The sequence below is a fragment of the plastid genome of Pistacia vera (genome assembly GCF_008641045.1).
Source record: "Pistacia vera plastid, complete genome".
Classification (NCBI taxonomy): Eukaryota; Viridiplantae; Streptophyta; class Magnoliopsida; order Sapindales; family Anacardiaceae; genus Pistacia; species Pistacia vera.
The window spans coordinates 62,501-87,500 of NC_034998.1; the positions used below are offsets into that span (position 1 = coordinate 62,501).

General features: G+C 35.8%; 29 protein-coding genes and 2 non-coding genes across 31 annotated transcripts in view, besides 1 other annotated feature; 14 read left to right on the forward strand and 17 right to left on the reverse strand. All coding sequences in view use genetic code 11, as the record gives it.

Annotated features, from left to right (window-relative positions):
- Positions 1-25,000: part of a sequence feature (LSC) that runs on past both edges of the window.
- Positions 25-138, forward strand: psaI (photosystem I subunit VIII). Its single transcript has one exon. The coding sequence runs from the start codon at positions 25-27 to the stop codon at positions 136-138; it is 114 nt and encodes a 37-aa protein (YP_009383641.1).
- Positions 602-1,156, forward strand: ycf4 (photosystem I assembly protein ycf4). The gene has a single exon. The coding sequence runs from the start codon at positions 602-604 to the stop codon at positions 1,154-1,156; it is 555 nt and encodes a 184-aa protein (YP_009383642.1).
- On the forward strand, positions 2,133-2,831 carry cemA (envelope membrane protein). Its single transcript has one exon. It carries the CDS (start codon positions 2,133-2,135, stop codon positions 2,829-2,831), a length of 699 nt encoding a protein of 232 aa, YP_009383643.1.
- On the forward strand, positions 3,068-4,030 carry petA (cytochrome f). Its single transcript has one exon. The coding sequence runs from the start codon at positions 3,068-3,070 to the stop codon at positions 4,028-4,030; it is 963 nt and encodes a 320-aa protein (YP_009383644.1).
- On the reverse strand, positions 4,830-4,952 carry psbJ (photosystem II protein J). Its single transcript has one exon. It carries the CDS (start codon positions 4,950-4,952, stop codon positions 4,830-4,832), a length of 123 nt encoding a protein of 40 aa, YP_009383645.1.
- Positions 5,095-5,211, reverse strand: psbL (photosystem II protein L). The gene has a single exon. The coding sequence runs from the start codon at positions 5,209-5,211 to the stop codon at positions 5,095-5,097; it is 117 nt and encodes a 38-aa protein (YP_009383646.1).
- psbF (photosystem II cytochrome b559 beta subunit) lies at positions 5,234-5,353 on the reverse strand. Its single transcript has one exon. The coding sequence runs from the start codon at positions 5,351-5,353 to the stop codon at positions 5,234-5,236; it is 120 nt and encodes a 39-aa protein (YP_009383647.1).
- On the reverse strand, positions 5,363-5,614 carry psbE (photosystem II cytochrome b559 alpha subunit). The gene has a single exon. The coding sequence runs from the start codon at positions 5,612-5,614 to the stop codon at positions 5,363-5,365; it is 252 nt and encodes an 83-aa protein (YP_009383648.1).
- Positions 7,035-7,130, forward strand: petL (cytochrome b6/f complex subunit VI). The gene has a single exon. The coding sequence runs from the start codon at positions 7,035-7,037 to the stop codon at positions 7,128-7,130; it is 96 nt and encodes a 31-aa protein (YP_009383649.1).
- petG (cytochrome b6/f complex subunit V) lies at positions 7,308-7,421 on the forward strand. The gene has a single exon. It carries the CDS (start codon positions 7,308-7,310, stop codon positions 7,419-7,421), a length of 114 nt encoding a protein of 37 aa, YP_009383650.1.
- On the reverse strand, positions 7,579-7,651 carry trnW-CCA. Its single transcript has one exon. It is a non-coding gene; the product is annotated as a tRNA-Trp (tRNA).
- Positions 7,824-7,897, reverse strand: trnP-UGG. Its single transcript has one exon. It is a non-coding gene; the product is annotated as a tRNA-Pro (tRNA).
- On the forward strand, positions 8,250-8,384 carry psaJ (photosystem I subunit IX). The gene has a single exon. The coding sequence runs from the start codon at positions 8,250-8,252 to the stop codon at positions 8,382-8,384; it is 135 nt and encodes a 44-aa protein (YP_009383651.1).
- On the forward strand, positions 8,862-9,062 carry rpl33 (ribosomal protein L33). The gene has a single exon. It carries the CDS (start codon positions 8,862-8,864, stop codon positions 9,060-9,062), a length of 201 nt encoding a protein of 66 aa, YP_009383652.1.
- rps18 (ribosomal protein S18) lies at positions 9,273-9,578 on the forward strand. The gene has a single exon. The coding sequence runs from the start codon at positions 9,273-9,275 to the stop codon at positions 9,576-9,578; it is 306 nt and encodes a 101-aa protein (YP_009383653.1).
- rpl20 (ribosomal protein L20) lies at positions 9,844-10,197 on the reverse strand. The gene has a single exon. It carries the CDS (start codon positions 10,195-10,197, stop codon positions 9,844-9,846), a length of 354 nt encoding a protein of 117 aa, YP_009383654.1.
- On the reverse strand, positions 11,225-13,277 carry clpP (clp protease proteolytic subunit). The gene is made up of 3 exons: positions 13,210-13,277; positions 12,095-12,385; positions 11,225-11,423 (listed from the first exon to the last, which is right to left on the reverse strand). The coding sequence occupies exons 1-3, from the start codon at positions 13,275-13,277 to the stop codon at positions 11,225-11,227; spliced, it is 558 nt and encodes a 185-aa protein (YP_009383655.1).
- Positions 13,739-15,265, forward strand: psbB (photosystem II CP47 chlorophyll apoprotein). Its single transcript has one exon. It carries the CDS (start codon positions 13,739-13,741, stop codon positions 15,263-15,265), a length of 1,527 nt encoding a protein of 508 aa, YP_009383656.1.
- psbT (photosystem II protein T) lies at positions 15,446-15,553 on the forward strand. Its single transcript has one exon. The coding sequence runs from the start codon at positions 15,446-15,448 to the stop codon at positions 15,551-15,553; it is 108 nt and encodes a 35-aa protein (YP_009383657.1).
- On the reverse strand, positions 15,622-15,753 carry psbN (photosystem II protein N). The gene has a single exon. The coding sequence runs from the start codon at positions 15,751-15,753 to the stop codon at positions 15,622-15,624; it is 132 nt and encodes a 43-aa protein (YP_009383658.1).
- Positions 15,858-16,079, forward strand: psbH (photosystem II phosphoprotein). The gene has a single exon. The coding sequence runs from the start codon at positions 15,858-15,860 to the stop codon at positions 16,077-16,079; it is 222 nt and encodes a 73-aa protein (YP_009383659.1).
- petB (cytochrome b6) lies at positions 17,172-17,660 on the forward strand. The gene has a single exon. It carries the CDS (start codon positions 17,172-17,174, stop codon positions 17,658-17,660), a length of 489 nt encoding a protein of 162 aa, YP_009383660.1.
- Positions 18,583-19,107, forward strand: petD (cytochrome b6/f complex subunit IV). The gene has a single exon. The coding sequence runs from the start codon at positions 18,583-18,585 to the stop codon at positions 19,105-19,107; it is 525 nt and encodes a 174-aa protein (YP_009383661.1).
- On the reverse strand, positions 19,387-20,373 carry rpoA (RNA polymerase alpha subunit). Its single transcript has one exon. It carries the CDS (start codon positions 20,371-20,373, stop codon positions 19,387-19,389), a length of 987 nt encoding a protein of 328 aa, YP_009383662.1.
- Positions 20,439-20,855, reverse strand: rps11 (ribosomal protein S11). Its single transcript has one exon. It carries the CDS (start codon positions 20,853-20,855, stop codon positions 20,439-20,441), a length of 417 nt encoding a protein of 138 aa, YP_009383663.1.
- rpl36 (ribosomal protein L36) lies at positions 20,971-21,084 on the reverse strand. The gene has a single exon. It carries the CDS (start codon positions 21,082-21,084, stop codon positions 20,971-20,973), a length of 114 nt encoding a protein of 37 aa, YP_009383664.1.
- On the reverse strand, positions 21,566-21,970 carry rps8 (ribosomal protein S8). Its single transcript has one exon. The coding sequence runs from the start codon at positions 21,968-21,970 to the stop codon at positions 21,566-21,568; it is 405 nt and encodes a 134-aa protein (YP_009383665.1).
- rpl14 (ribosomal protein L14) lies at positions 22,120-22,488 on the reverse strand. The gene has a single exon. It carries the CDS (start codon positions 22,486-22,488, stop codon positions 22,120-22,122), a length of 369 nt encoding a protein of 122 aa, YP_009383666.1.
- On the reverse strand, positions 22,612-22,971 carry rpl16 (ribosomal protein L16). Its single transcript has one exon. The coding sequence runs from the start codon at positions 22,969-22,971 to the stop codon at positions 22,612-22,614; it is 360 nt and encodes a 119-aa protein (YP_009383667.1).
- Positions 24,296-24,952, reverse strand: rps3 (ribosomal protein S3). The gene has a single exon. The coding sequence runs from the start codon at positions 24,950-24,952 to the stop codon at positions 24,296-24,298; it is 657 nt and encodes a 218-aa protein (YP_009383668.1).
- Positions 24,937-25,000, reverse strand: part of rpl22 (ribosomal protein L22) — a 492-nt gene continuing 428 nt past the window's right edge. Inside the window, exon 1 of the mRNA in view lies at positions 24,937-25,000. This exon is cut by the window's right edge and continues 428 nt beyond it. Within this exon, the coding sequence (YP_009383669.1) occupies positions 24,937-25,000 (64 nt within the window).

Here is a 25,000-nt window from a genome sequence, read left to right on the forward strand (position 1 = left end):
ATATGAAATCGAGGTACCCATTCTATGACAATTCTCAATAACTTACCCTCTATTTTTGTGCCGTTAGTGGGCCTAGTATTTCCGGCAATTGCAATGGCTTCTTTATCTCTTCATGTTCAAAAAAATAAGATTTTGTAAATCCGATGGGGTCAAATCTCCTCTAGTTTTTTTTCAAGACTTAGCAAACACGGCACGGATATCCATTTAGTAGAGTATTGTATAACAATAAGAAATAACAGGCGGCTTTCTGCGAACATAAATGAAAGAGCTCTTATGCATGCATAAACATGATATATGGGTAAATGAATTCTATCTATTTTCAAAAATAGGCCAGTATCCGAGCTCATGTCTGAAATTTTAGTCAATGTATCTATATGTATGTAGCTATCTAATCTATATCTATCTATAGGGAATCCTATGAAAGGGATGTTCTTATTTTATTATATATTATATCTAACTAATTTGATGAATTACTGCTAAAAGTTCACATCAGAATAGTACTAGTTGATGAAAGTTACTTCGGAAACAAAAAAAAAAGTAAAGTCAAATTGATTTTGGTTATTCCCTCAATTCCAAGAAAATGCAACTGGGTCTAGTATGTATGAGTTGGCGATCAGAATATATATGGATAGAATTTATAGCAGGATCTCGCAAAACAAGTAATTTCTGCTGGGCCTTTATCCTTTTTTTAGGTTCATTAGGATTCTTATTGGTTGGAATTTCTAGTTATCTTGATAGGAATTTGATATCTTTATTTCCGTCTCAGCAAATCCGTTTTTTCCCACAAGGGATCGTGATGTCTTTCTATGGGATCGCGGGTCTCTTTGTTAGTTCCTATTTGTGGTGCACAATTACATGGAATGTCGGTAGCGGTTATGATCGATTTGATCGAAAAGAAGGAATAGTGTGTATTTTTCGTTGGGGATTTCCTGGAAAAAATCGCCGCATCTTTCTACGATTCCTTATGAAAGATATTCAGTCCATCAGAATAGAAGTGAAAGAGGGTATTTATGCTCGTCGTGTCCTTTATATGGAAATTAGAGGCCTGGGGGCTATTCCGTTGACTCGTACTGATGAGAATTTGACTCCGCGCGAAATTGAGCAAAAGGCTGCGGAATTAGCCTATTTCTTGCGCGTACCAATTGAAGTTTTTTGAAAAATGAACTGAAGAGTAAATGCTTTCTTAGCCGGAGGAACAAACCCAAGAATCCTTTTTTTCTATAGCATAACTTACTTAATTGAAGTTTCTTCAGAATGTCCAGTGGGGCCAAAGCAAGGCAAACGTGTATGGAACAGCCATAACATAAAACGAAACCTTTTTTGTCTGTAAAAAAATGGTTTTTTTTGCGTATGGAAATCCCCACTCAATTCAATTCAGTAACAAAAGAAGTAACAAATCGAAATAATAGATTGATCTCATATATCAAAACTTTTCGGAATAAAAAATTTAGCTTTTTTTTTTTATTTTCAATATTTTGAATTCATACGTTAGATATGGATAGATCATATCTTGGAAATTATCTCTATTTTCTTTTGGTAATGGACCCTTTTTATCCTTTCTTTTGTCTTTCTTAATGACCAAACAATTGGATCTCTTAGAATGAGAACTTTTCTTTCTTTTTTTGCCACTCGTTTTTGATTATCACAATATTCTTCAGAAAATTCTCTCAAATATTCCTTCAAATATTCATGGATTATGCTCTGGACAGCCTGCGAATTTTTTTTTTTCGAAATATTTTCTATTTTAATTCTTACTAGGAAGGTATTTTAATTCTTACTAGGAAGGAAGTTCTTTCATTTCGAAATCCGAATAATATTCATTATTTGAATTTGAATCTTTTGGGCATTCATCGAAAAAAGGGGGGGGGTTGCTTCGAATATTTGATCAATTGAGATATCTGGAAACAAAATTTTTGGATTATTTCTTCATTTGAATTCGAAATGGATTCTTCTTCTATTTTTGGATTTTTTCTACACTAGATTCAAGGACTAACTGCTGAATCACAACTAAAAAACCGAGACTCGATTCATAGGCGCGATACCTTATAATAGAACTCATGCTTGGATCGAAATATTAGATCGAATAGAGTCAACAAATGAGGTGGTTTCAGTAACAATTCACAGATGAAAAAATGACAAAAAAGAACGCACCCATTCCCATTAGATATCTCTCATCTATAGTATTTTTAGTATTCTTGCCCTGGTGGATTTCTCTCTCATTTAATAAAAGTCTGGAATCTTGGATTACTAATTGGTGGAATACTAGGCAATCCGAAACTTTCTTGAATGATATTCAAGAAAAGAGTATTCTAGAAAAATTCATAGAATTAGAGGAACTATTCCTCTTGGACGAAATGATAAAGGAATTCCCGGAAAGGCATCTACAAAAGCTTCGTATAGGGCTCCACAAAGAAACAATCCAATTGATCAAGATGCACGACGAGGATCATATCCATACGATTTTGCACTTCTCGACAAATATAATCTCTTTCGTTATTCTAAGCGGTTATTCTATTCTGGGTAATGAGGAACTTGTTATTCTTAACTCTTGGGTTCAAGAATTCCTATATAATTTAAGCGACACAATAAAAGCCTTTTCGATTCTTTTAGTAACTGATTTATGTATCGGATTCCATTCGCCCCACGGTTGGGAACTAATGATTGGCTATGTCTACAACGATTTTGGATTTGCTCATAATGATCAAATTATATCTGGTCTTGTTTCCACTTTTCCAGTCATTTTAGATACAATTTTGAAATATTGGATTTTTCGTTATTTAAATCGTGTATCTCCGTCACTTGTAGTGATTTATCATTCAATGAATGACTGAAAAACGATTCACTGATCCAATTAGAATGTTTCAGACTTTGTACATAAGCAAAACATTCAAAGTCGTACTTACCTTTTACCTTACTCTTTCTACCCATCGAGAGGATTACTCCTATATTCCAGTAATCTGATATTCCAGTAAAATTATTTCAGTAAATAGCAGAATCGTGGATGGGGAACTATACTAGTGACCCACCCAATTTTATTGTAGAAATTTTCGGCATCAACGATTGGACCATGCAAATTAGAAATACCCTTTCTTCGATAAAGGAAGAGATTACTCGATTCATTTCCGTATCGTTCATGATATATATAATAACTCGGGCATCCATTTCAAATGCGTATCCCATTTTTGCGCAGCAGGGTTTTGAAAATCCACGAGAAGCAACTGGTCGTATTGTATGTGCCAATTGCCATTTAGCTAATAAGCCTGTGGATATTGAGGTTCCACAGGCCATACTTCCTGATACTGTATTTGAAGCAGTTGTTAGAATTCCTTATGATATGCAACTGAAACAAGTTCTTGCTAATGGTAAAAAGGGGGCTTTGAATGTAGGGGCCGTTCTTATTTTACCAGAGGGGTTTGAATTAGCCCCCCCTGATCGTATTTCGCCCGAGATGAAAGAAAAGATAGGCAATCTGTCTTTTCAGAACTACCGTCCCACTAAAAAAAATATTCTTGTGATAGGGCCAGTGCCTGGGCAGAAATATAGTGAAATCACTTTTCCTATTCTTTCCCCGGACCCCGCGACTAATAAAGATATTCACTTCTTAAAATATCCAATATACGTAGGTGGTAACAGGGGAAGGGGTCAGATTTATCCCGACGGGACCAAAAGTAACAATACAGTTTATAATGCTACAGCGGCAGGTATAGTAAGCAAAATCATACGAAAAGAAAAAGGGGGGTACGAAATAACCATAGCCAATGCATCGGACGGACGTGAAGTGGTTGATATTATCCCCCCAGGACCAGAACTTCGTGTTTCAGAGGGCGAATCTATCAAACTTGATCAACCATTAACAAGTAATCCTAATGTGGGTGGATTTGGGCAGGGAGATGCAGAAATAGTACTTCAAGACCCATTACGTGTCCAAGGCCTTTTGGTCTTTTTGGCATCTGTTGTTTTGGCACAAATCTTTTTGGTTCTTAAAAAGAAACAGTTTGAGAAGGTTCAATTGTCCGAAATGAATTTCTAGATCCGTGGATTTAGCAACATTGTGAAGACGGGTATTTTATTTTACCCCTTCGTTGGTTTTTCAATCCAAATTGGAGATTGGAGGGGTGTGACTATGTTACTATTGTCAGATTTAAATATCCTAGAATGTGTCAATAGTTTTCTATTCTAATAGAATCAAATTCGACTAGAACAAGATACTAAAATAAGATAAAAGTAAAAAAGTAAGCGGAGAAGATAAAGAAAGGAAGGAGAAATGAGGGTAACAAGGGATTCTAAAAGGTATTATTCGTCGTCCTAGCCCTCGACACCAGAAAGGGAATTTTCCACATCCCTTTCTGGTGTCGAAATCGAAATAATAATGGTTTTTGATTCCATTCGTCAAAGATTCCTATTCTGATATTCTTAGTTTAGATTTTTTCCAGGCTTATCAGAACTTTTTTTTTGTATTTCTTAATATCTGATCGAAAGAAATCTATATATACATGAATTGTGATTCTGTGATCCAGGAAAAAGAAATTGAGTGATTGCTTACTTTCTTCTAACTTTGAAAGTATCGATAGATACTATCGGGGAACAAATGTTCTAAATCAATTAAGCAAGTTAATTAAAAAAAAAATCATCAGAAAAAAATGAAATGGAATTTTTTGAAGCATCGGAAAAGTGATCTATTTTGTCGTTTATACATATACGAACAAAACAGAATATTATGATTATTAAGAACTCAACGGGGCCCTACCCCTCGAATCAGACAAAGAAATAAGTGATAGGCCCCGTCGAGTTCTTACGCTTTCATGTCTATAACGAAATTCATCCGATTACTACAAGGACGAACCCAATCCGGAATATGAACCATAAAAGAAAATGCCTATTAAACCGATCACAAGAATACCCGTTACAGTACCTATTATCCAAAGAGGAATCCTTCCAGTAGTATCGGCCATTTATCCCGCTTCCCTCCACATTTTATCAAGTGGTCATGCTAGAGACATAAACAGTCATAGATAATTATAAGATGCGATCCGTCCGAATGGGATAAGAGAATTCCTACTATTTTTTATTATTCTACTATTCTCTTTTCTTCTCTTAATTGAAGAAATAATTGGAAAATAAAACAGCAAGTACAAAAATGAGTAATAACCCCCAGTAAAGACTGGTACGATTCAATTCAACATTTTGTTCGTTCGGGTTTGATTGTGTCATAGCTCTCTAATTCGGATTAGGTTTATCGTTGGATGAACTGCATTGCTGATATTGACCCCAAAAAAGAAACGGTAGGTACAGCTAGTCCGTGAACAGCCAACCATCGCACTGTAAAAATTGGATAGGTTCGATCTATGGTCATTGGGTCCTCCTAAAAAGATCTACTAAATTCATCGAGTTGCTCCAAAGAATCAAAACGGCCGGTTATTAATGGAATTCCTTGTCGGCTCTCTGTAAAATACTCGTTTGGACGAGGGCTCCCAAACACATCGTAAGCTAAACCCGTGCTGACAAATAACCAACCCGCAATGAATAGGGAAGGTATAGTAATGCTATGAATGACCCAGTATCGAATACTGGTAATAATATCGGCAAAAGAACGTTCTCCTGTGCTTCCAGACATGCTGAGCTCCACATATTCTTGTACAGTCAAAGGGGGATCGATTCCGTAAAAGATAAGATCAGTAAATGGAAATTCACTGAATTTCAATCTTTGTGAGATCGTCAATATAGTACCAAGGGTATTTTTAGAATATACCGAATCAGTATAGCTATCCTTCTTCTGACACAGCAACGCAACCTCAATCAGTATCGAAATGCGGGGCTAGATAATTGTTTTCTTCGTTTCTTCTTGCTGGTCGATGTATAACTGTGTACCATTCAATAGAAAATTCATCAAATTTCTGTAGTATGGGGTTTCTTTTCTCTCCATTTCCATTATCGGCTTCGGACTAGAAATTGAAGATCAGGTAAAATGGAAATCCGACAAATTGTTTTCTTTTTCTAATAATAATAATTCATGACGAAGATTATCATATTTCCCCACTTCAAGTAGATGTGAAATCTACAAATCCCCTTTTCGTAGGTGTAGAAGAGGTTTTTTGTTGTAATCCCCCTCTTTTTTTTTTAAGGAATTGCTTAGTCGGCGAGAAACAAGTAACGGTGGTAGATAGGATTCGATAAAAGAAGGAGAAAAACGCTTATAAAGGCTTCTCTTCTAATAATCGATATTTGTGATGGGCGCATTGTTTTGTTCTATTAGATCCAAAGTTTTTTCTTGACCTAACTACAAGGAGAACGGGCTTTACTACAAGGAGAAAGCGCTTTATGCTTTATATATATAAAAAGAATATGAAAAGACAAAATGTAAAATCTAGAAAGAAAAAGATAATAGGAATTATTAGTTTTAGAATCTAATTGGACCGAAATAAAAATTTGATTTTTTCGACTGATCGTGCCATACCTTTTTTTATTCTCATTTGAGATCTTATGGGAATGAACCTATTGCTGAATCTAATGAGTTAAAAACAATTAAAGTAAATAAACGAAAGTCAAAACAAAAAAAAAGGAAAAAAAAGTAAAGAAAGGGTATTATAAGGTATAAGTAAGGTATAAGTTCACTCTTTATTCGAAACTCGAAAATGTATTAGATACAATAAAAAAGAAAAAATCAAAATACAAAATGGAAGCGATTCCCCAAGTTTGTTCCATATTGATTTAAAAAGAATTTCGTTTTTGGAATGAAGTTATATGACACAGTTTTGATTATTATTTGAATATTAGTTTACTCAAGAGTTGCCCAACGAATCTCTTGATTCGGAATCGTGAGATGGGTCCATGTCAAATGTCAAAGATTATGAATTGATTTCTTTTTCTATCCCTGCCACTCGATTTTTGTTAGTACCTTTTATAAAGATTGATGAATCAAAAACTTTCAATTGATAGGGTATTTTTGCTTATCCTCGTATCTTTTAAAAGTTGAAACTTAGGGAAGTGCTTTATAAACATATGTATAAAAAGAAGATATTTCCTTTAGCTCCTTCATGCCTACTATAACTAGTTATTTCGGTTTTCTACTAGCGGCTTTAACTATAACTTCGGCTCTATTTATTGGTCTGAATAAGATAGGACTTATTTGAAATTCATTGAATGAATAATTCATAAAAAGAAATCCTTCTGTGGTATTCCAGATATTCTCTAGTTCCTTACCGTGTTAATTACCAATTATTGGGCATTGAGATTCCTAGACAATACGGATTAATATTTAGGGATAGATATTACCTCTCTTTTCCCCCTTTCAAAGAAATGAAATTGAAATGATTGAAGTTTTTCTATTTGGAATCGTCTTAGGTCTAATTCCTATTACTTTGGCTGGATTATTCGTAACCGCATATTTACAATACAGACGTGGTGATCAGTTGGACCTTTGATTAATTAACATCTCTTTTTTTAACTGACCCCCCCTTACTTAATTTAATTTTATTTAATTTAATCCGGGGGAGGTCAAGGTCAAATTCAGATTGCTGTTCAATTATTTCAGTTTAGTGTAATTTTCGATCTACCAAGCTAACAAGGCAAGAGCGGTATCACGCTCTGTAGGATTTGAACCTACGACATCGGGTTTTGGAGACCCACGTTCTACCGAACTGAACTAAGAGCGCTTTCTTATCACAACGGAAAAGACTATAAGGAGGGGGATTCTTTTTTTTTTTCTAACGCCGATAAATATTTCTTGCATGTGTATACTATCACATATCATTAAAGATTATGTATGTCCAAATTGAATCGATCAAAATGGATCTCTCGTTACTGTTCCTCTGAACAGTAATAGGTAGGGATGACAGGATTTGAACCCGTGACATTTTGTACCCAAAACAAACGCGCTACCAAGCTGCGCTACATCCCTTTCAATTGGTCTACAGTATCATTGTAGAGAATCCCCGTCTTGTTTTCCACATCCTTATTCTCTTTCCTCCATTGATATGCAAAATGGATCCCGGCATTTCTTTTTTTTTTCGTCTCATATCATATAACATATAATAAAAAAAAAATATTTTTCTCGGGAATTCTCAGACGGAAAGGGACCCTTTTTTCTGCTTTAAGAAAAAGAAAAAAAATCTTATCTACCGAATCATTGCCCATTTCAATTTGAATTAGGGATTCCGCACACAAATAGAAGGGGTCTTTAACTACATATACATCTCTTACCATAATGTATTACAATATGGAATACAAAAAAAAAAGAAGGAGGATTTTCAATGCGAGATCTAAAAACATATCTTTCCGTGGCCCCGGTACTAAGTACTCTATGGTTCGGGTCTTTAGCAGGTTTATTGATAGAAATCAATCGTTTATTCCCCGATGCGTTGACATTTCCTTTTTTTTCATTCTAGTTATTGACATAGAAAGGGGTGAAGAAGAGTAGAGATAGAATCAAATATTTGTCTCTCGTTCCCCTCTTTTCTTGTTTTTTTTTTTTGGAATTCGATAGATAGAATAAGGGGCGAACGAGAAAGAAAAAGTGGATTCCACCTCAGCGAAACTCGGGTTCAGGCTCCAATTAAATTCAAAATCGAGTTAAAGTTAAAAGAATCGAGTTAAAGTTAAAAGAAAAGCGAAATGGAAATGTGGCTAGGGGAAGAGTATCATACAATACAAGATACTTAAATGAAATACTGTACTGTGAGTAGAAATATAGTTAGAAATTTTTGTATTACTTACTATTTACTATATGGATTGCAACAAAATCTTTATTTCAGAATTGGATTTTGAGTTGTTAGCAACTTCTATTTTTTTTGGTTCCTTTCTTCTTATTCGCTTTGGATCGGAAAATAGAAAAGTTGGGTGAATCAAAACCCGAAAGGAGGTTCATGGCCAAGGGTAAAGATGTCCGAGTAAGGGTTATTTTGGAATGTACCGGTTGTGTTGGAAACGGTGTTAATAAGGAATTGGCGGGTATTTCCAGATATATTACTCAAAAGAATCGACACAATACACCTAGTCGATTGGAATTGAGAAAATTCTGTCCCTATTGTTCCAAACATACAATTCATGGGGAGATAAAGAAATAGATATAGATCGAACCGAGTTCTTGTGTGTCACTCTTCCAAGGAACATGAAAAAAAATTAGATATATATATCGATCTATTATTCATATATTTAAATAGAAACAACTAAATAGAGACAAGCAAATCCTATTAATTCATTTTAGAAATCATTTTTGATTGGATCGGAATAGGATTTTAACGATTAGGATTTGAAGGCTAAGGAATAAAAAAATTATGGATAAATCCAAGCGGCTCTTTCTTAAATCCAAGCGATCTTTTCGTAGGCGTTTGCCCCCGATCCAATCGGGGGATCGAATTGATTATAGAAACATGAGTTTAATTAGTCGATTTATTAGTGAACAAGGAAAAATATTATCTAGACGAGTGAATAGATTGACCTTAAAAGAACAACGATTAATTACTATTGCTATAAAACAAGCTCGTATTTTATCTTCGTTACCTTTTCTTAATAATGAGAAACAATTTGAAAGAAGTGAGTCGACCGCTAGAACTACAGGTCTTAGAACCAGAAAAAAATAGGCTTACTCCTCAATTGAATCAAAATTCCAATCAGAACTCAAACACCTGGATGTTTTGGTCAACAAATCCTGGAATCCGTTGTGTTGTAAGAAAAAAAAGAATTGGGGAATAAGAATAAATCTTTTTTTATTGAACGTGTTCGCTCATTTTGACGATTTTATCATATTATCCCGATTTTATCATAGTAATTTCTATTCTACCTTCCCGGAGTTCATTCTCCAGAGAACTCCATTTAAAAGATTCTGGAAGATTCCTTCCAACCTCCTTATTTTATGATCTCATTGGAAATCATATAAAGACAATTACTATTTGATATAGCTATTTGTGCAAGTATTTTACGATTAAGAAGCAACTGCCCCTTATACAGATTGTGTATTAATCTACTATAAATATAGGATACTCGATTTCGCCGAATTACTGCATTTATTCGAGTGATCCACAAACGACGAAAATCTCTTTTTTTCCTATCTCTATCATGATGAGCCGAAGCCAAAGCTCTTATTTTCTGTTGCGTAATTGTTCGAGTAAGTCTTGAATGAGCCCCGCGAAAGCTTGAGGCAAATAAACGAAGTTTTGTTCTACGTCTCCGAGCTATATATCCTCGTCTAATTCTGGTCATTGAATAAATGAAACTTTGATGAATAACTAATTGATTTCCTTTCTTTCAGTTATTCATTTCCCCTTTCCTAGTCTATTAATAACAAAACGGATTCTTCCAATTTATAAGATGAAAATTCCAATGGCTTTTGCTACTATAACCTTCCCGACCACACTTTTTTCCTTTTTTCTAGGCGCATTGGAAATAAAATAAAGTAGTAAATAGAAATAGATAAAGAAATTGTGGGTTCCATCGTCTCTATGGTTACTTCTTAAACGGTGAGGTCCTTTCTATACACCGGAGCCCTTTCCCTCATTTAATCAATCCTATTATTGGTAACTTGTACAGTTACCACTCTTTGGCTCTACCCATGAATTTTCCAGTAATAGGTCTTTCCTAACGAGATATACCTTATACAGTAACGGTATTTAATTATGAAGTTTGGTTGGGTAGCTGACCCTGTTAGTCCGTTCTTGCAAGAGTAGAAACATAATCTTTCCGCTTTTTAAATAGGATTTCCCCCCGCTTAATGGATAACTATTTGTTACCAATGGGGAATTCTTTCTCATCTTAAATTGCAAATTGAAGTGATTGAATTTGCACCAATGGAAACCATAAATTTCATACACAATAGAAAGATATGATAGATCTATCCTTTTTAGTTTTAGATCGTGAATGGAGTTCTTCCATTCTATCCGATTCAATGGTACTGATCATTGATATTGGAAAATTCGTTTTCTTTCTTTTGTTTTGTCTCAACCCATGATTTAAACGAGTCGCACATACACCCTCGTACATGTTCCTCGGCGCTGAGGGCATCCCCCAAGAGCGGGGGATTTCGTGACGTTTCTGATTGGCTGTCTTGGGTTTCTAATAAGTTGTTTAATAGTTGGCATGCTGAATTATACATTAGGGGTTGGTTTAGATCGATCCTAACCGGACGATTATGAATTTCTTCTATTTAATAGATTATATAGAATATTAAACCCTTAAGAAGTAAGAAGATAAAATCGGAAATCGTGTATTTGCGTGAAATCACTGCTATTTTTTATACAACCGCTACAAGATCAACAATTCCATGAGCTTGGGCTTCTGTTGCTGACATAAAAACATCCCTTTCCATGTCTTCGGATACAACCCATAAGGGCTTGCCTGTTCTTTGTACATAAACCCTTGTAAGGGTTTCGCGCAGTTTCAGTAGTTCTTCCGCTTCCAGGATAAATTCGCCCGTTTGTGCCTCATAAAAAGCGGCAATAGGTTGATGGATCATTACCCTGATTATATAGATAAGATAACATAATAAAACGATATAGATAATATAACATAATAAAAGATTCCTATAGCTCGACGATCCGTGGAGGGGAAGAGAGAAAGAATAAGAAAAAGATAGAATTGAACAACCGTACGGGCATTTTTGCGCATTGCATACGGCTCTCCAATGGACTTCACTTTTTTACCTTTCATCGAAGAAAGAGAAAATATGGGGTCTCTTATACCCAGATCGGTAAATGATCCAATTACCACCCTTCTTTTTTTTGGAGGAGTTCAAAAATACTATGATGGCCCCGTTGCTTTCTATATTTATTTCGGCTGTTATTCAGCAATCCCAAAGTTTCTTTCTTTTTTTTTATTTTCGTACTCTTTGATAACCTAAATCCTGTTAATAATCCTCTGGTGTAAAAAAAGTTTGTGACGCTGAAATAGGCCTACGATAGGTAAGATAAAGTCGTAAATACCCTTCGTTTGTCTCATACTACTCTTTCGATACATAATCGAGAATCTTTTGAAAAAAAAAAAACAATAAAGAATTTGGATATCGAATTCGAAGTGCCATGCTATTATTACTGAATATTAATAATTCATATGGTGAAGGCATAGTCTTCTTTTTTCTCTCAAATAAAAAACTCATTGGCGCTAAGCGTGAGGGAATGCTAGACGTTTGGTAATTTCTCCTCCGACCAGGATAAAAGACCCCATTGAGGCGGCCAATCCCATGCATATTGTGTGTACATCTGGTCGCACAAATTGCATAGTATCATAAATAGCTATTCCGGGTATTACCCAGCCGCCAGGAGAGTTTATAAACAAATAAAGATCCTCGGTATCATTCTCTATACTGAGATATACCATAAGACCAATAAGTTGATTCGAGATCTCGCTATCAACTTCTTGGCCTAAAAAAAGTAATCTTTCTCGATAAAGTCGGTTGATTAGGATCAAATTGTATCCTTTAGGAGCCGTACAGGCACCTTTTGATGCATACGGTTCAACATGCGAAAAAAATCAATGTGTAAACTCCAGCCCTCTTTCTTTTTTCATAGCGGGTTCTTTCTAACTTCTAGCGAAGGGGCTTTTCTTCCATTTTTCAAGAACGATGACTTTGGCGGGTTTTCCTATAATAGAAAAAACAATTCACTAAACTTATCGAACTAACCTTTCATTGATGTATTTTTTCATCGAGATCCGATTCAAAAATCACGATGTCATTTTCTTGTTCCTGAATGGGCTTCTTCCATTTTTTTAGGTTTATGCTCTACTCCGAGTAAGTATCTGCCCGATTTTGATTTGTCCATATAGGACAAATGACCCCAATACCACGTCTTTTTTTTGCTATTACCCCCCCTTTTTTCAATTCATTTCTTTCATGCCTTCTGCTAAATATTCGACGTATTCATATTCATTCCCTTTTGGATTCGATTGATTAACAGTTTGAGATCATTCCTATTTAACGAAATCGAATCGTTTATGATATAAGTAATAATCATAAATATATTACCAATTGGGTTTTTTAAACGGAGCCTGGATACTTCATTTTATTGGTCCAGCCAAGCCGACCATAAATTATTTTAATTGCTAATATTATTTAATCTAGATACCTCCTCACAAAACGGATCTATTTGCACTTCATTGCGCTTCACGCTACAAATTTTTGATAATTCAATTTTTTTTTGGGGGCGAAACAGAGGATATCTCCATCGAGGGAGAGAATGGGGAAATCCCATATGACCCAATATATCTGACAAGTCGCACTATACGTCAACCCAAGATGCATCTTCCTCTCCGGGACTTCGAAAAGGTACTTTTGGAACACCAATAGGCATAAACTGAAAGAAAAAAGAATTAAGTACTCTATTTCACTTTGATGTGGAAGCGTAATAATGTGCTTATTATCTTAATAATATCGACCTTTATCATATTTTATATATAGATTGAATAAGTTCAGAAAATAAAGTAAAGGAAAACAGAATGAAGAAAGGAAAATTCTTACGAATAGGCCCTTTGAATGATGACCAAATATAGATGCATTCGCTCATAGAAAAGGGAATCAACCCCCATTGCGTATTGGTACTTATCGAGTATAGAATAGATCTGCTTCTCTTTTTTCCTACGAACCGAACTGTTCCATTATTACTAAATACTAAAAGAATAGAACAAATATTAATCCTTTTTCCGAGAGAATCGGCTGAAAAAAAAGGGCGGTCCATAGCATAGTTTTTTTTTCAATGCAATAATGCAATAAAGTTACATAGTGTCTATTTTTTGTTGATAAAGGGGTATTCCCATGGGTTTGCCTTGGTATCGTGTTCATACCGTCGTATTGAATGATCCCGGTCGTTTGCTTTCTGTCCATATAATGCATACAGCTCTGGTTGCTGGTTGGGCCGGTTCAATGGCTCTATATGAATTAGCAGTTTTTGATCCCTCCGACCCCGTTCTTGATCCAATGTGGAGACAAGGTATGTTCGTTATACCCTTCATGACTCGTTTAGGAATAACCAATTCATGGGGCGGTTGGAGTATTACAGGAGGGACGATAACGAATCCGGGTATTTGGAGTTACGAAGGTGTAGCTGGGGCACATATTGTGTTTTCTGGCTTGTGCTTCTTGGCAGCTATTTGGCATTGGGTGTATTGGGATCTAGAAATATTTGGTGATGAACGTACAGGAAAACCTTCTTTGGATTTGCCTAAGATCTTTGGAATTCATTTATTTCTCTCCGGAGTAGCTTGTTTTGGGTTTGGCGCATTTCATGTAACAGGATTGTATGGTCCTGGAATATGGGTGTCCGACCCTTATGGACTAACTGGAAAGGTACAGGCTGTAAATCCAGCGTGGGGTGTGGAAGGTTTTGACCCTTTTGTTCCAGGAGGAATAGCCTCTCATCATATTGCAGCAGGGACATTGGGCATCTTAGCAGGCTTATTCCATCTTAGTGTCCGTCCGCCTCAACGTCTATACAAAGGATTACGTATGGGCAATATTGAAACCGTTCTTTCCAGCAGCATCGCTGCTGTCTTTTTTGCAGCTTTTGTTGTTGCTGGAACTATGTGGTATGGTTCAGCAACTACCCCCATCGAATTATTTGGTCCCACCCGTTATCAATGGGATCAGGGATACTTTCAGCAAGAAATATATCGAAGAGTTAGTGCTGGACTAGCCGAAAATCAAAGTTTATCAGAAGCTTGGTCTAAAATTCCTGAAAAATTAGCTTTTTATGATTACATCGGAAATAATCCGGCGAAAGGGGGATTATTCAGAGCGGGTTCAATGGATAACGGGGATGGAATAGCTGTCGGGTGGTTAGGACACCCGATCTTTAGAGATAAAGAAGGGCGTGAACTTTTTGTACGTCGTATGCCTACTTTTTTTGAAACATTTCCAGTTGTTTTGGTAGACGGAGATGGAATTGTTAGAGCCGATGTTCCTTTTAGAAGGGCAGAATCGAAGTATAGTGTCGAACAAGTAGGTGTAACTGTTGAGTTCTATGGTGGTGAACTGAATGGAGTGAGTTATAGTGATCCGGCTACTGTGAAAAAATATGCTAGACGTGCTCAATTGGGTGAAATTTTTGAATTAGATCGTGCTACTTTGAAATCCGATGGTGTTTTTCGTAGCAGTCCAAGGGGTTGGTTTACTTTTGGACATGCTTCGTTTGCTCTGCTCTTCTTCTTCGGACACATTTGGCATGGTGCTAGAACCCTGTTCAGAGATGTTTTTGCTGGTATTGACCCAGATTTGGATGCTCAAGTGGAATTTGGAGCATTCCAAAAACTTGGAGATCCAACGACAAGAAGGCAAATAGTCTGATGCTGCTCTGTTATTTTTCGCTTCTGGTTTCGATTTTCTGTTTGTGATTTTACATAAGGTACTGAAGAAATCTGGATTGAAAATGCCGCCTTTTCTTTGATTCTTCTTTTTTCTTTAATTCGGGAGATAATCCCAAATAAACAGGTATGGAAGCTATAATTGTAAACCGCGATCGAATTTATGGAAGCATTGGTTTATACATTCCTCTTAGTCTCGACTTTAGGGATCATTTTTTTCGCTATCTTTTTTCGAGAACCGCCTAAAGTTCCAACTAAAAAAATGAAATGATTTTTCATTATCTCAATTGACGTAATGGGCCTCCCAATATTGCAATATTGGGAGGCCCATTACGTCAACTAGTCCCCGTGTTCTTCGAATGGATCCCTTAGTTGTTGAGAGGGTTGCCCAAAAGCAGTATATAAGGCGTACCCAGTAAAACTTACAAGTAAACCAGATATAGAGATGGCGACTAGGGTTGCTGTTTCCATTCTTATATAATTTCAAGACCACAATGGATCTATGATAAGATCGTTTATTTACAACGGAATGGTATACAAAGTCAACAGATCTCAATGAATACAAAATAGGATTTATGGCTGCACAAACTGTTGAGGGTAGTTCTAGATCTGGTCCAAGACGAACTGCGGTAGGGGATTTATTGAAACCATTGAATTCGGAATATGGTAAAGTAGCTCCTGGATGGGGAACTACTCCTTTGATGGGTGTCGCAATGGCCCTATTTGCGATATTCCTATCTATTATTTTGGAGATTTATAATTCTTCCGTTTTACTGGATGGAATTTCACTGAATTAGAGTTACAAGAACCCCAAAATCCTAGCTTTTAAATACAAAAAGGGAAGCATTTAGGTCCCGGATTTTGATTTTAGCTCATTTTTTTTTGGTAGTTCGACTTGGTAGTTCGACCGCGCAATTTTTTTGTTTCTGTATTTCCGGAATATGAGTGTGTGACTTGTTATAATTGATCCTATTGATAGTACAGAGAATGGGTCTGTCGTCTTGATAGAGATGGTTTTACCCCGTCGGATATTTATTCTAGTATCTGGAGCACGGAATACATGAAATAGATCACGAAGTATTCGAACTATGATTCATACTTAATATTCAGACCTCGCGGCCGGATTCCAAAATTAGAAAAAGTTAGAAATTGAAAGAAGAAAAATCTTTCAAATTCCCATTTCTGCTTTGATTTTGCTCAAAGGACAAATGTTTCTTTGTATTTTTAGTAAGTTTATCTATTCTCCTCGTTGAATAAATGATGATCCAATGGTTCTTACTCGGGGAATCTTTGGACTTAGTTTGAAGGTTTTATTGAATCATCGTGGTTCTAGTATGAATCTGAGGTTTCAATTGATTCATAGGGTCTTAACAAGAAAATTCCTATCAATAATAAAGAAAACAAAAGTAAAACCGCATTCCATACAAATAAAAATAACAAATCAAAGAAAAAGAAATAGGTAAATAGAAGATTCAAGAGGCCTGTAACGATCAACATAAAGACAAGGGAGCCGACTTGATTTTTTGGCATTCTAATTATAACCACAAAGAAGAGCTTTCTGATTTTGACTCTTTCGTATCTTTAGATAAGATTGAATCAGAAGATTAAGAAGTTTCCAATTTTCTATTCCATACCCTTTTCACCCAGTATTTGGGTGTTTTTGTTTGAGCTGTACGAGATGAAATTCTCATATACGGTTCTCGGAGGGGGAGTCTCCCCGGGTTACCTATCTCAATAAAGTTTACGATTGGTTCGAAGAACGTCTCGAGATTCAGGCGATTGCAGATGATATAACTAGTAAATACGTTCCTCCTCATGTCAACATATTTTATTGTCTAGGAGGAATTACGCTTACTTGTTTTTTAGTACAAGTAGCTACAGGCTTTGCTATGACTTTTTACTACCGTCCGACCGTTACTGAGGCTTTTGCTTCTGTTCAATACATAATGACGGAAGCTAACTTTGGTTGGTTAATCCGATCGGTTCATCGATGGTCGGCAAGTATGATGGTCCTAATGATAATCCTGCACGTATTTCGTGTGTATCTCACAGGTGGTTTTAAAAAACCTCGCGAATTGACTTGGGTTACAGGCGTGGTTCTGGCTGTATTGACCGCATCTTTTGGTGTAACAGGTTATTCTTTACCTTGGGACCAAATTGGGTATTGGGCAGTCAAAATTGTAACGGGCGTACCGGAAGCGATTCCGGTAATAGGATCGCCTTTAGTAGAGTTATTGCGCGGAAGTGCTAGTGTGGGACAGTCCACCTTGACTCGTTTTTATAGTTTGCACACTTTTGTATTACCTCTTCTTACTGCCGTATTTATGTTAATGCATTTTCTAATGATACGTAAGCAAGGTATTTCTGGTCCTTTATAAAGAATATAGATCATAGAGATTTGTAATCAATCATTTATCTTATTACTTTACTTGGGGGAGGAACAATAATATTTCATTGCTACAAATATGGATTATTGACAAAGAATAAGACATGTATTTGGAAATTTTCCCTCAACTCCACAATATTGTATTATTTATTTGACATGGACGAATAGTTGAAGGGAATTCTCCGAAGAGAAAATGGATTATGGGAGTGTGTGACTTGAACTATTGATTGAGCCGTGCAGAAATATGCTTTTATCTGCTACATTGGAATTCACAACCAAATGTGTCTTTGTTCCAACCGCCCCCCATGAAGAGGATAGGGCTAGGCTGGTCTTGAAGAGAATCTTTTCTATGATCAGACCCAAGCATGCTGTGCATGAACAGGCTCCGTAAGATCCAGTAGAATAAGTGATGTGTCATAATCCAGATTATCTTTTAACTATTTTACTTACTTAAACTATTTTACTTACTTAATAGTATGGAAATGCATTCATTTCTTCTGCATCGATCCGATTTATGATACTATCGGAGTGAAACAAGGGATCTAAAGAAGAACAGCGGCTAGACTGTATTAGTAACAAGTAAATCCTTTGTACGCGAAAAAAAAATCCCATCTCGATCTATTTTGGGAATAAGGGCGAATCCAAAGGGCTGAGACGACCCAGAAAGCTCTTGATCATGATCAATTTTGTAAGCCTACTTGGGTATTGAGCATTTTCCTGTAAGAACGGAATTCCTTGCAATGGATCGTTGCAACTTCGTAAAATGGAAGCCGGTAATCTTACATATAGAATCATTCATATATGTGTGGATATGGCTAAATATAGATTTTATAAAATCTATATGTATGGTTTTTTTTCTATGTATCCCCTTGGTTGGGTTGATTCTTGCTTGAGCCGGATGATGAAAAATTATCATGTCCGGTTCTTGGGGGGGATGGATCTATAATAATTCACCTATCCCAATAACAAAAAAACCTGACTTGAATGATCCTGTATTAAGAGCTAAGTTGGCTAAAGGTATGGGTCATAATTATTACGGAGAACCTGCATGGCCCAACGATCTTTTATATATTTTTCCGGTAGTAATTCTCGGTACTATTGCGTGTAACGTAGGCTTAGCGGTTCTAGAACCATCAATGATTGGTGAACCCGCGGATCCATTTGCAACTCCTTTGGAAATATTACCCGAATGGTATTTCTTTCCCGTATTTCAAATACTTCGTACAGTACCCAACAAGCTGTTGGGTGTTCTTTTAATGGTTTCAGTACCCGCGGGATTATTAACAGTACCCTTTTTGGAAAATGTTAATAAATTCCAAAATCCATTTCGCCGTCCAGTAGCAACAACCGTCTTTTTGATTGGTACCGCAGTGGCCCTGTGCTTGGGTATTGGAGCAACATTACCTATTGATAAATCCCTAACTTTAGGTCTTTTTTAAATTGATTCTATTGTCAAATTGTAAAATATGATGACGTGTGTATCTAGGGAGTAATCGCTTCAAAGTCAAAGTGAATTCTCCCTAGATACTTCTATTCAATTAAATTCCGGTCCGAATATCTAAATTGTGCTAAAGGTGCAAATCGTTTCAGTTTTTCTATTTTTTTTTATTCTTTAGAAAAAAAAAAAATAGAAAAAAAATGAAATAAATTCAATTGATTCAATTGATTTAAAACTTATTTGATTTTTCTTTTCAGTAAATCAATTGTGAAATGCTTTTTTATTTATTTTCTAGAATGTCCAATATCTGTTTTACATCTTCTATGCGAAAATGTTCTATTTTCATAAGGTCTTCTTGACTGTTATTCAAAAGGTCGAATAATGTATGTATATTGGACTTTTTAAGACAATTATAGATCCTGGGAGACAATTCTGATTGGTCAATAAAAATGGATTTCAATGCTATTTCTTTTTTCTTTTTCTTTAGTTTAGCCAATCGATCATGAAAAGTAAAAAAAGGTAAAGTAACCTTGTATTGATTGTGCTCTAAATGGAAGTTTTCTTCTGCTGCCTGTAGAAAGGGAATAAATAAATCAATCAAATTTCGGGAGGCTTCATGAAGTGCTTCTTTAGGAGTTAAACTTCCATTTGTCCATATTTCTAGAAAAAGGATCTCTTGTTTTTCATTTCCATTCCCATACGAATGAATACTATGATTCGCATTTCGAACAGGCATGAATACAGCATCTATAGGATAACTCCCGTCTTGAAAGTTATTTGGCCTTTTTATATTATTATATCCTCGATTCCTCTCGATTTGTAATCCAATACACAAATCAATTGGTTCCGTTAGACTAGCTATATGCTGCGTATTATCAACGATTTCCACAGAAGGTGGTAAGAGGATATCTTGAGCAGTTACATATCCAGGACCCTTGACACAAATAAGCGCGTCACGAGTGCCATATATATTGCTTCTCAATACAATTTCTTTCAAGTTCATTAAAATTTCATGTACTGATTCTTGAATACCTACTATGGTAGAATATTCATGTGGAATTTTCTCAGATTTTGCGCGTGTAATACATGTTCCTTCTGTTTCTCCAAGCAAAGCTCTTCGCATTGCAATGCCTATTGTGTCGGCTTGACCTTTCATAAGTGGAGACAGAACAAAGCGTCCATAATAAAGACGCTTACTGTCTGCTCTTGATTCAACACACTTCCACTGTAGTGTCCGAGTAGATACTTTTACTTTCTCTCGAACCATAGTAATATTATTTGATCAGATCTTTGAGTCATTTATTTCTCTTGAAATCTCTTCAATGTTTATTTCTACACCCGTCTTTTTTTAGGGGGTCTGCAGCCATTATGTGGCATAGGGGTTACATCCCGTACGAAACTTAAAAGTATACCACTTCTACGAATAGCTCGTAATGCTGCATCTCTTCCGAGACCCGGACCTTTTATCATGACTTCTGCTCGTTGCATACCTTGATCTGCTACTGCTCGAATAGCATTTCCTGCTGCGGTTTGAGCAGCAAAGGGTGTCCCTCTTCTTGTACCCCTGAATCCACAAGTCCCAGCGGAGGACCAAGAAATCACCCGCCCCCGTACATCTGTAATAGTCACAATGGTGTTGTTGAAACTTGCTTGAACATGAATAACGCCTTTTGGTATTCGACGTGCACTTTTACGTGAACCAATCCGTCCAGTCCTACGTGAAACACTTTTTGGTATAGATTTTGCCATATTTTATCATTTCATAAATATAAGTTAGATATATGGATATATCCATTTCATGTCAAAACAGATCTTTTATTTTGATTTGTTCATCGGTTCCTTTAGAGAGTACCTTTTCGAAAGATTATCCTTGTCTTTGTTTATGTCTCGGGTTGGAACAAATTACTATAATGCGTCCTCTCCTACGGATCAGTCGACATTTTTCACAAATTTTACGAACGGAGGCCCTTATTTTCATAGTTGTTATTCCTTAACTGAATTGCGAATCTACTTATTGGAAGAAAATAAGTTTCTTGAAATTTTTGAACGGTGACTTGTATCCTCATGAAAGGAATGTTGAAAAACCGCCTAATCATTCGAATCCTTGTTGTGGAGTCTATAAATTATACGCCCTCCATTTGAACCATAACGACTTACTTCAATTTTGACTCTTTTGGCTCTATCTCCAGATAGTACACGTATAAAACTGTGTCGAGCCCTTCCTGAAACATAACTTCGAATCTGACTTCAGTATATAAACGAACCCGGAGCATACCATTGGGAAGTGCTTCAGTAATTAAACCTTCATGAATCCATTCATTTTTCTTCTTTCATTCCAGGAAAAACCCCCTTGAAGTATCAACTAATGTAGGAGGAGTGATATTAGACAACTTGTCTTTTTTCGTTTTTTTTTTTTCACAAATTAGGAAGTTCCGGATATAATTCGGGTACCAGAAAGATTACCATATATAACACAAAATTTCTCCGCCAATTCTTTCTAGTCGAGCCGCACGGTCTGTCATTATACCCCGAGAAGTAGAGAGAATTACAATCCCCATCCCGTCTAAAATTCTCGGAATTCGTTGATAGTTCGAATAGATTCGGAGACCAGGTCGACTGATTCGTTTTAAATTTAAACTGGTTCTATATGGTCTTTTCCTATTCCTTCTATGTCGTAGGGTTAAAACCAAAAAAGATTTGTTGGTTTCCACAAGTTTCCTTACGTTTTCGAGAAAACCCTCTCGTAAAAGTATTTTAACAATGTTTTCGGTGATGTTAGTAGACGCTATTCGAACCGTTCCTTTTCTATCCATGTCAGCATTTCGTATAGAAGTTATTATGTCAGCAATAGTGTCCTTACCCATGATAAACGCAAATAATTGTTACTTCCAAATTTTTATATAATCAACATGTTCGTTTTATTTATGAAAATTATTAAAAGTATATGCGTGAGACATAATCTACTAAATTTATCTATTTTAATTAAAGACTGTCACTCTATCGCGATTTCGTATTATAATACCTCAGGTGCTAATGAAACTATTTTAGTAAAATTTAACTGTCTCAATTCCCGTGCGATCGCGCCAAAAACTCGAGTTCCTTTTGGATTTCCTTCTTGATCAATGACAACTGCAGCATTGTCATCATATCGTATTATCATACCGTTGTCACGCTTGAGTTCTTTACAAGTACGTACAATTACAGCTCTGATCACTTCGGATTTTTGTAGAGGCGTATTTGGTACTGCTTCCTTGATCACAGCAACAATAACGTCACCGATATGAGCATATCGGCGATTACTAGCTCCTAGGATTCGAATACACATTAATTCTCGGGCCCCGCTGTTGTCTGCTACATTCAAATGGGTTTGAGGTTGAATCATATCATTTTTTGAATCTGTTTTTTTTAATGTAAAGTAAAGCAAAGGACGAAGTAAAAAAAAAAAAAAGAAAACCTGCAATTGTTTTTTTTATACCCAAGACTTCTTTCCTTTGGTTCAACATTCCTATCCAGAAATAATGAATTGAGTTCTTATAGGCATTTTGGACGCCGCTATTGAAATAGCCTTTCGAGCTATATTTTCGGCTACTCCACCCATTTCATAAAGTACTCTACCTGGTTTAACGACAGCTACCCAATATTCGGGGGATCCTTTCCCGGAACCCATACGAGTTTCCGTAGGTCTTACTGTAACTGGTTTATCTGGAAATACACGTACCCATATTTTTCCCCCACGGCGTACATTTCGTGTCATTGCGCGTCGCCCTGCTTCGATTTGTCTAGATGTGATCCAAGCGGGTTCAAGCGCTTGAAGAGCATATCTACCGAAACAAATATGATTACCTCGATAAGAAATTCCTTTCATTCTTCCTCTATGTTGTTTACGGAATCTTGTTCTTTTGGGGTTATAGTTGATGGGTCTTTCTCAATTCCATCTCTACTACAGAACTGGACGTGAGAGTTTCTTCTCATCCAGCTCCTCGCGAATGAAACGGCTAAAAAAGATTTTATTCCGATATACATATATTTAATAAAGAATATACTGAATCATAGGATTCTTTGAAATTTCATCTAATTAATCTATTCGAAATTTATATATCGTGTTTAGTTAGATCTATATTATAGATCTATAATTAAACATGTATTCTATTTATAGATAATGTCAATGTCTTATAGATAATGTCAATGTCGTTTTTTTTTATAACGTTATAATTTTTTATAACGTTATAACGAATCTTTCTTTTGTTTTGCCTTTTCTCATATACGATCGACCAAAATTTATCAATCCAATAAAGTCAAACTTTCGCGGGCGAATATTTACTCTTTCAATATCTATTTCAGTTCTAAGGTTAGTCCACGACCTCTCCGAATAAAAGAATAGGTTCCTGGTCCGTTCCGCCATCCTGCCCAATGAATTATTAAGATTCATTTTCAATAGAATCTTCTGCATTCACGGGTTCCATCGTTCCCATTGCTTCTTGATTAATGGTTAGGTCTTAATTCTCCAACGGAGTCCTTAATGAAATTTGTTCTTAAGTCAATTTTCTCAGTCTTTATTGGCTCGAGGCTCTTGATTTTTTTTGTTCTATGAGCGGATTCATCTAATTATGGATGAATCATTATTAATGCTTATTACATTGCTTTTGTTTTATGAGATGACTCATAGACCTTACATATTGGAATTATATATCAGTGATATTTTCTTTCTCTCTTCTCTCTTTCTCTCATCCTTCCATTTATCCCTTATCCGCATACTTTTCTATTTGGCTTCACAACTTATAACTTCAGAACTCAAAATCAGATTGGTTTTTTTATGTTTATGCAAAGTTTATGCAAAAAAGGATTTCAGTTGCTACAAAGATATAACCAATATTATATCTTGACTGCTTCTTTGTATCCAGATAATGCGAAGCAATGAGTTGGTTATTAGTGTTATAAGTTATTAGTTCATACGTTCATACTATGGCTCGTTCCTTTTTTTTGAATCCTAGTACTAAAACTAAAAAAACCAACGAGTCACACACTAAGCATAGCAATTATATAAAACGATTAATCGATTTTTTATTCAACCCTATAGAATTTAGAATTGCTCATTTTTGTTTTGATTGAACATCAAAAAAATGAAAGAGTTTGGTCTTTTTTGGTCTATTTCCATCGCTGGATAGAATGTAAAGATACATAAAGTCTTATTATTCTGCGGCTACAAATATCCAAATCTTGATTCCTAATACCCCGTATATAGTTCGAACTGTATAGGAACAATAATCAATTTTAGCTCCAATGGTTTGTAGAGGAACCCTACCTTCTCTGATCCATTCGACGCGTGCAATTTCTTTTCCGTCGATACGCCCTGCAATTTGTACTTGAATTCCTTTTGGATCCGCCTGTTCCGTTAATTCAATAGCTTTTTTCATTGCTTTGCGAAAAGAAACTCTATTCTGTAATTGTGCCGCTATAAATTCTGCAAGAATATTAGGGTGTCCATAGGGATTTGAAATTCTTGTAATAGCAATGTTTAGTTTTCGATTCACACAATTAAGTTCTTTTTGTACATTCAGTTGTAATTCTTCGATTCTTCTCGGTCGATTTTCAATTAATAATTTTGGAAATCCTATATAGATTATGACCTGAATTAGATCGATTCTTTTTTGAATCTCTATCCGTGCAATTCCCTCAACACCGGAGGATATTCTCCTATTTTTTTGTACATAATTTTTAATACAGTCTCTTATTTTTTGATCTTCTTGTAGACCTTCAGAATAATTTTTTGGCTGTGCAAACCAAAGAGAATGATGACTTTGTGTTGTACCAAGTCGGAAACCGAGCGGATTTATTTTTTGTCCCATAAGCCCCCACTACTATATGTATCATGACATGTCAGATTTGTGTTCTTT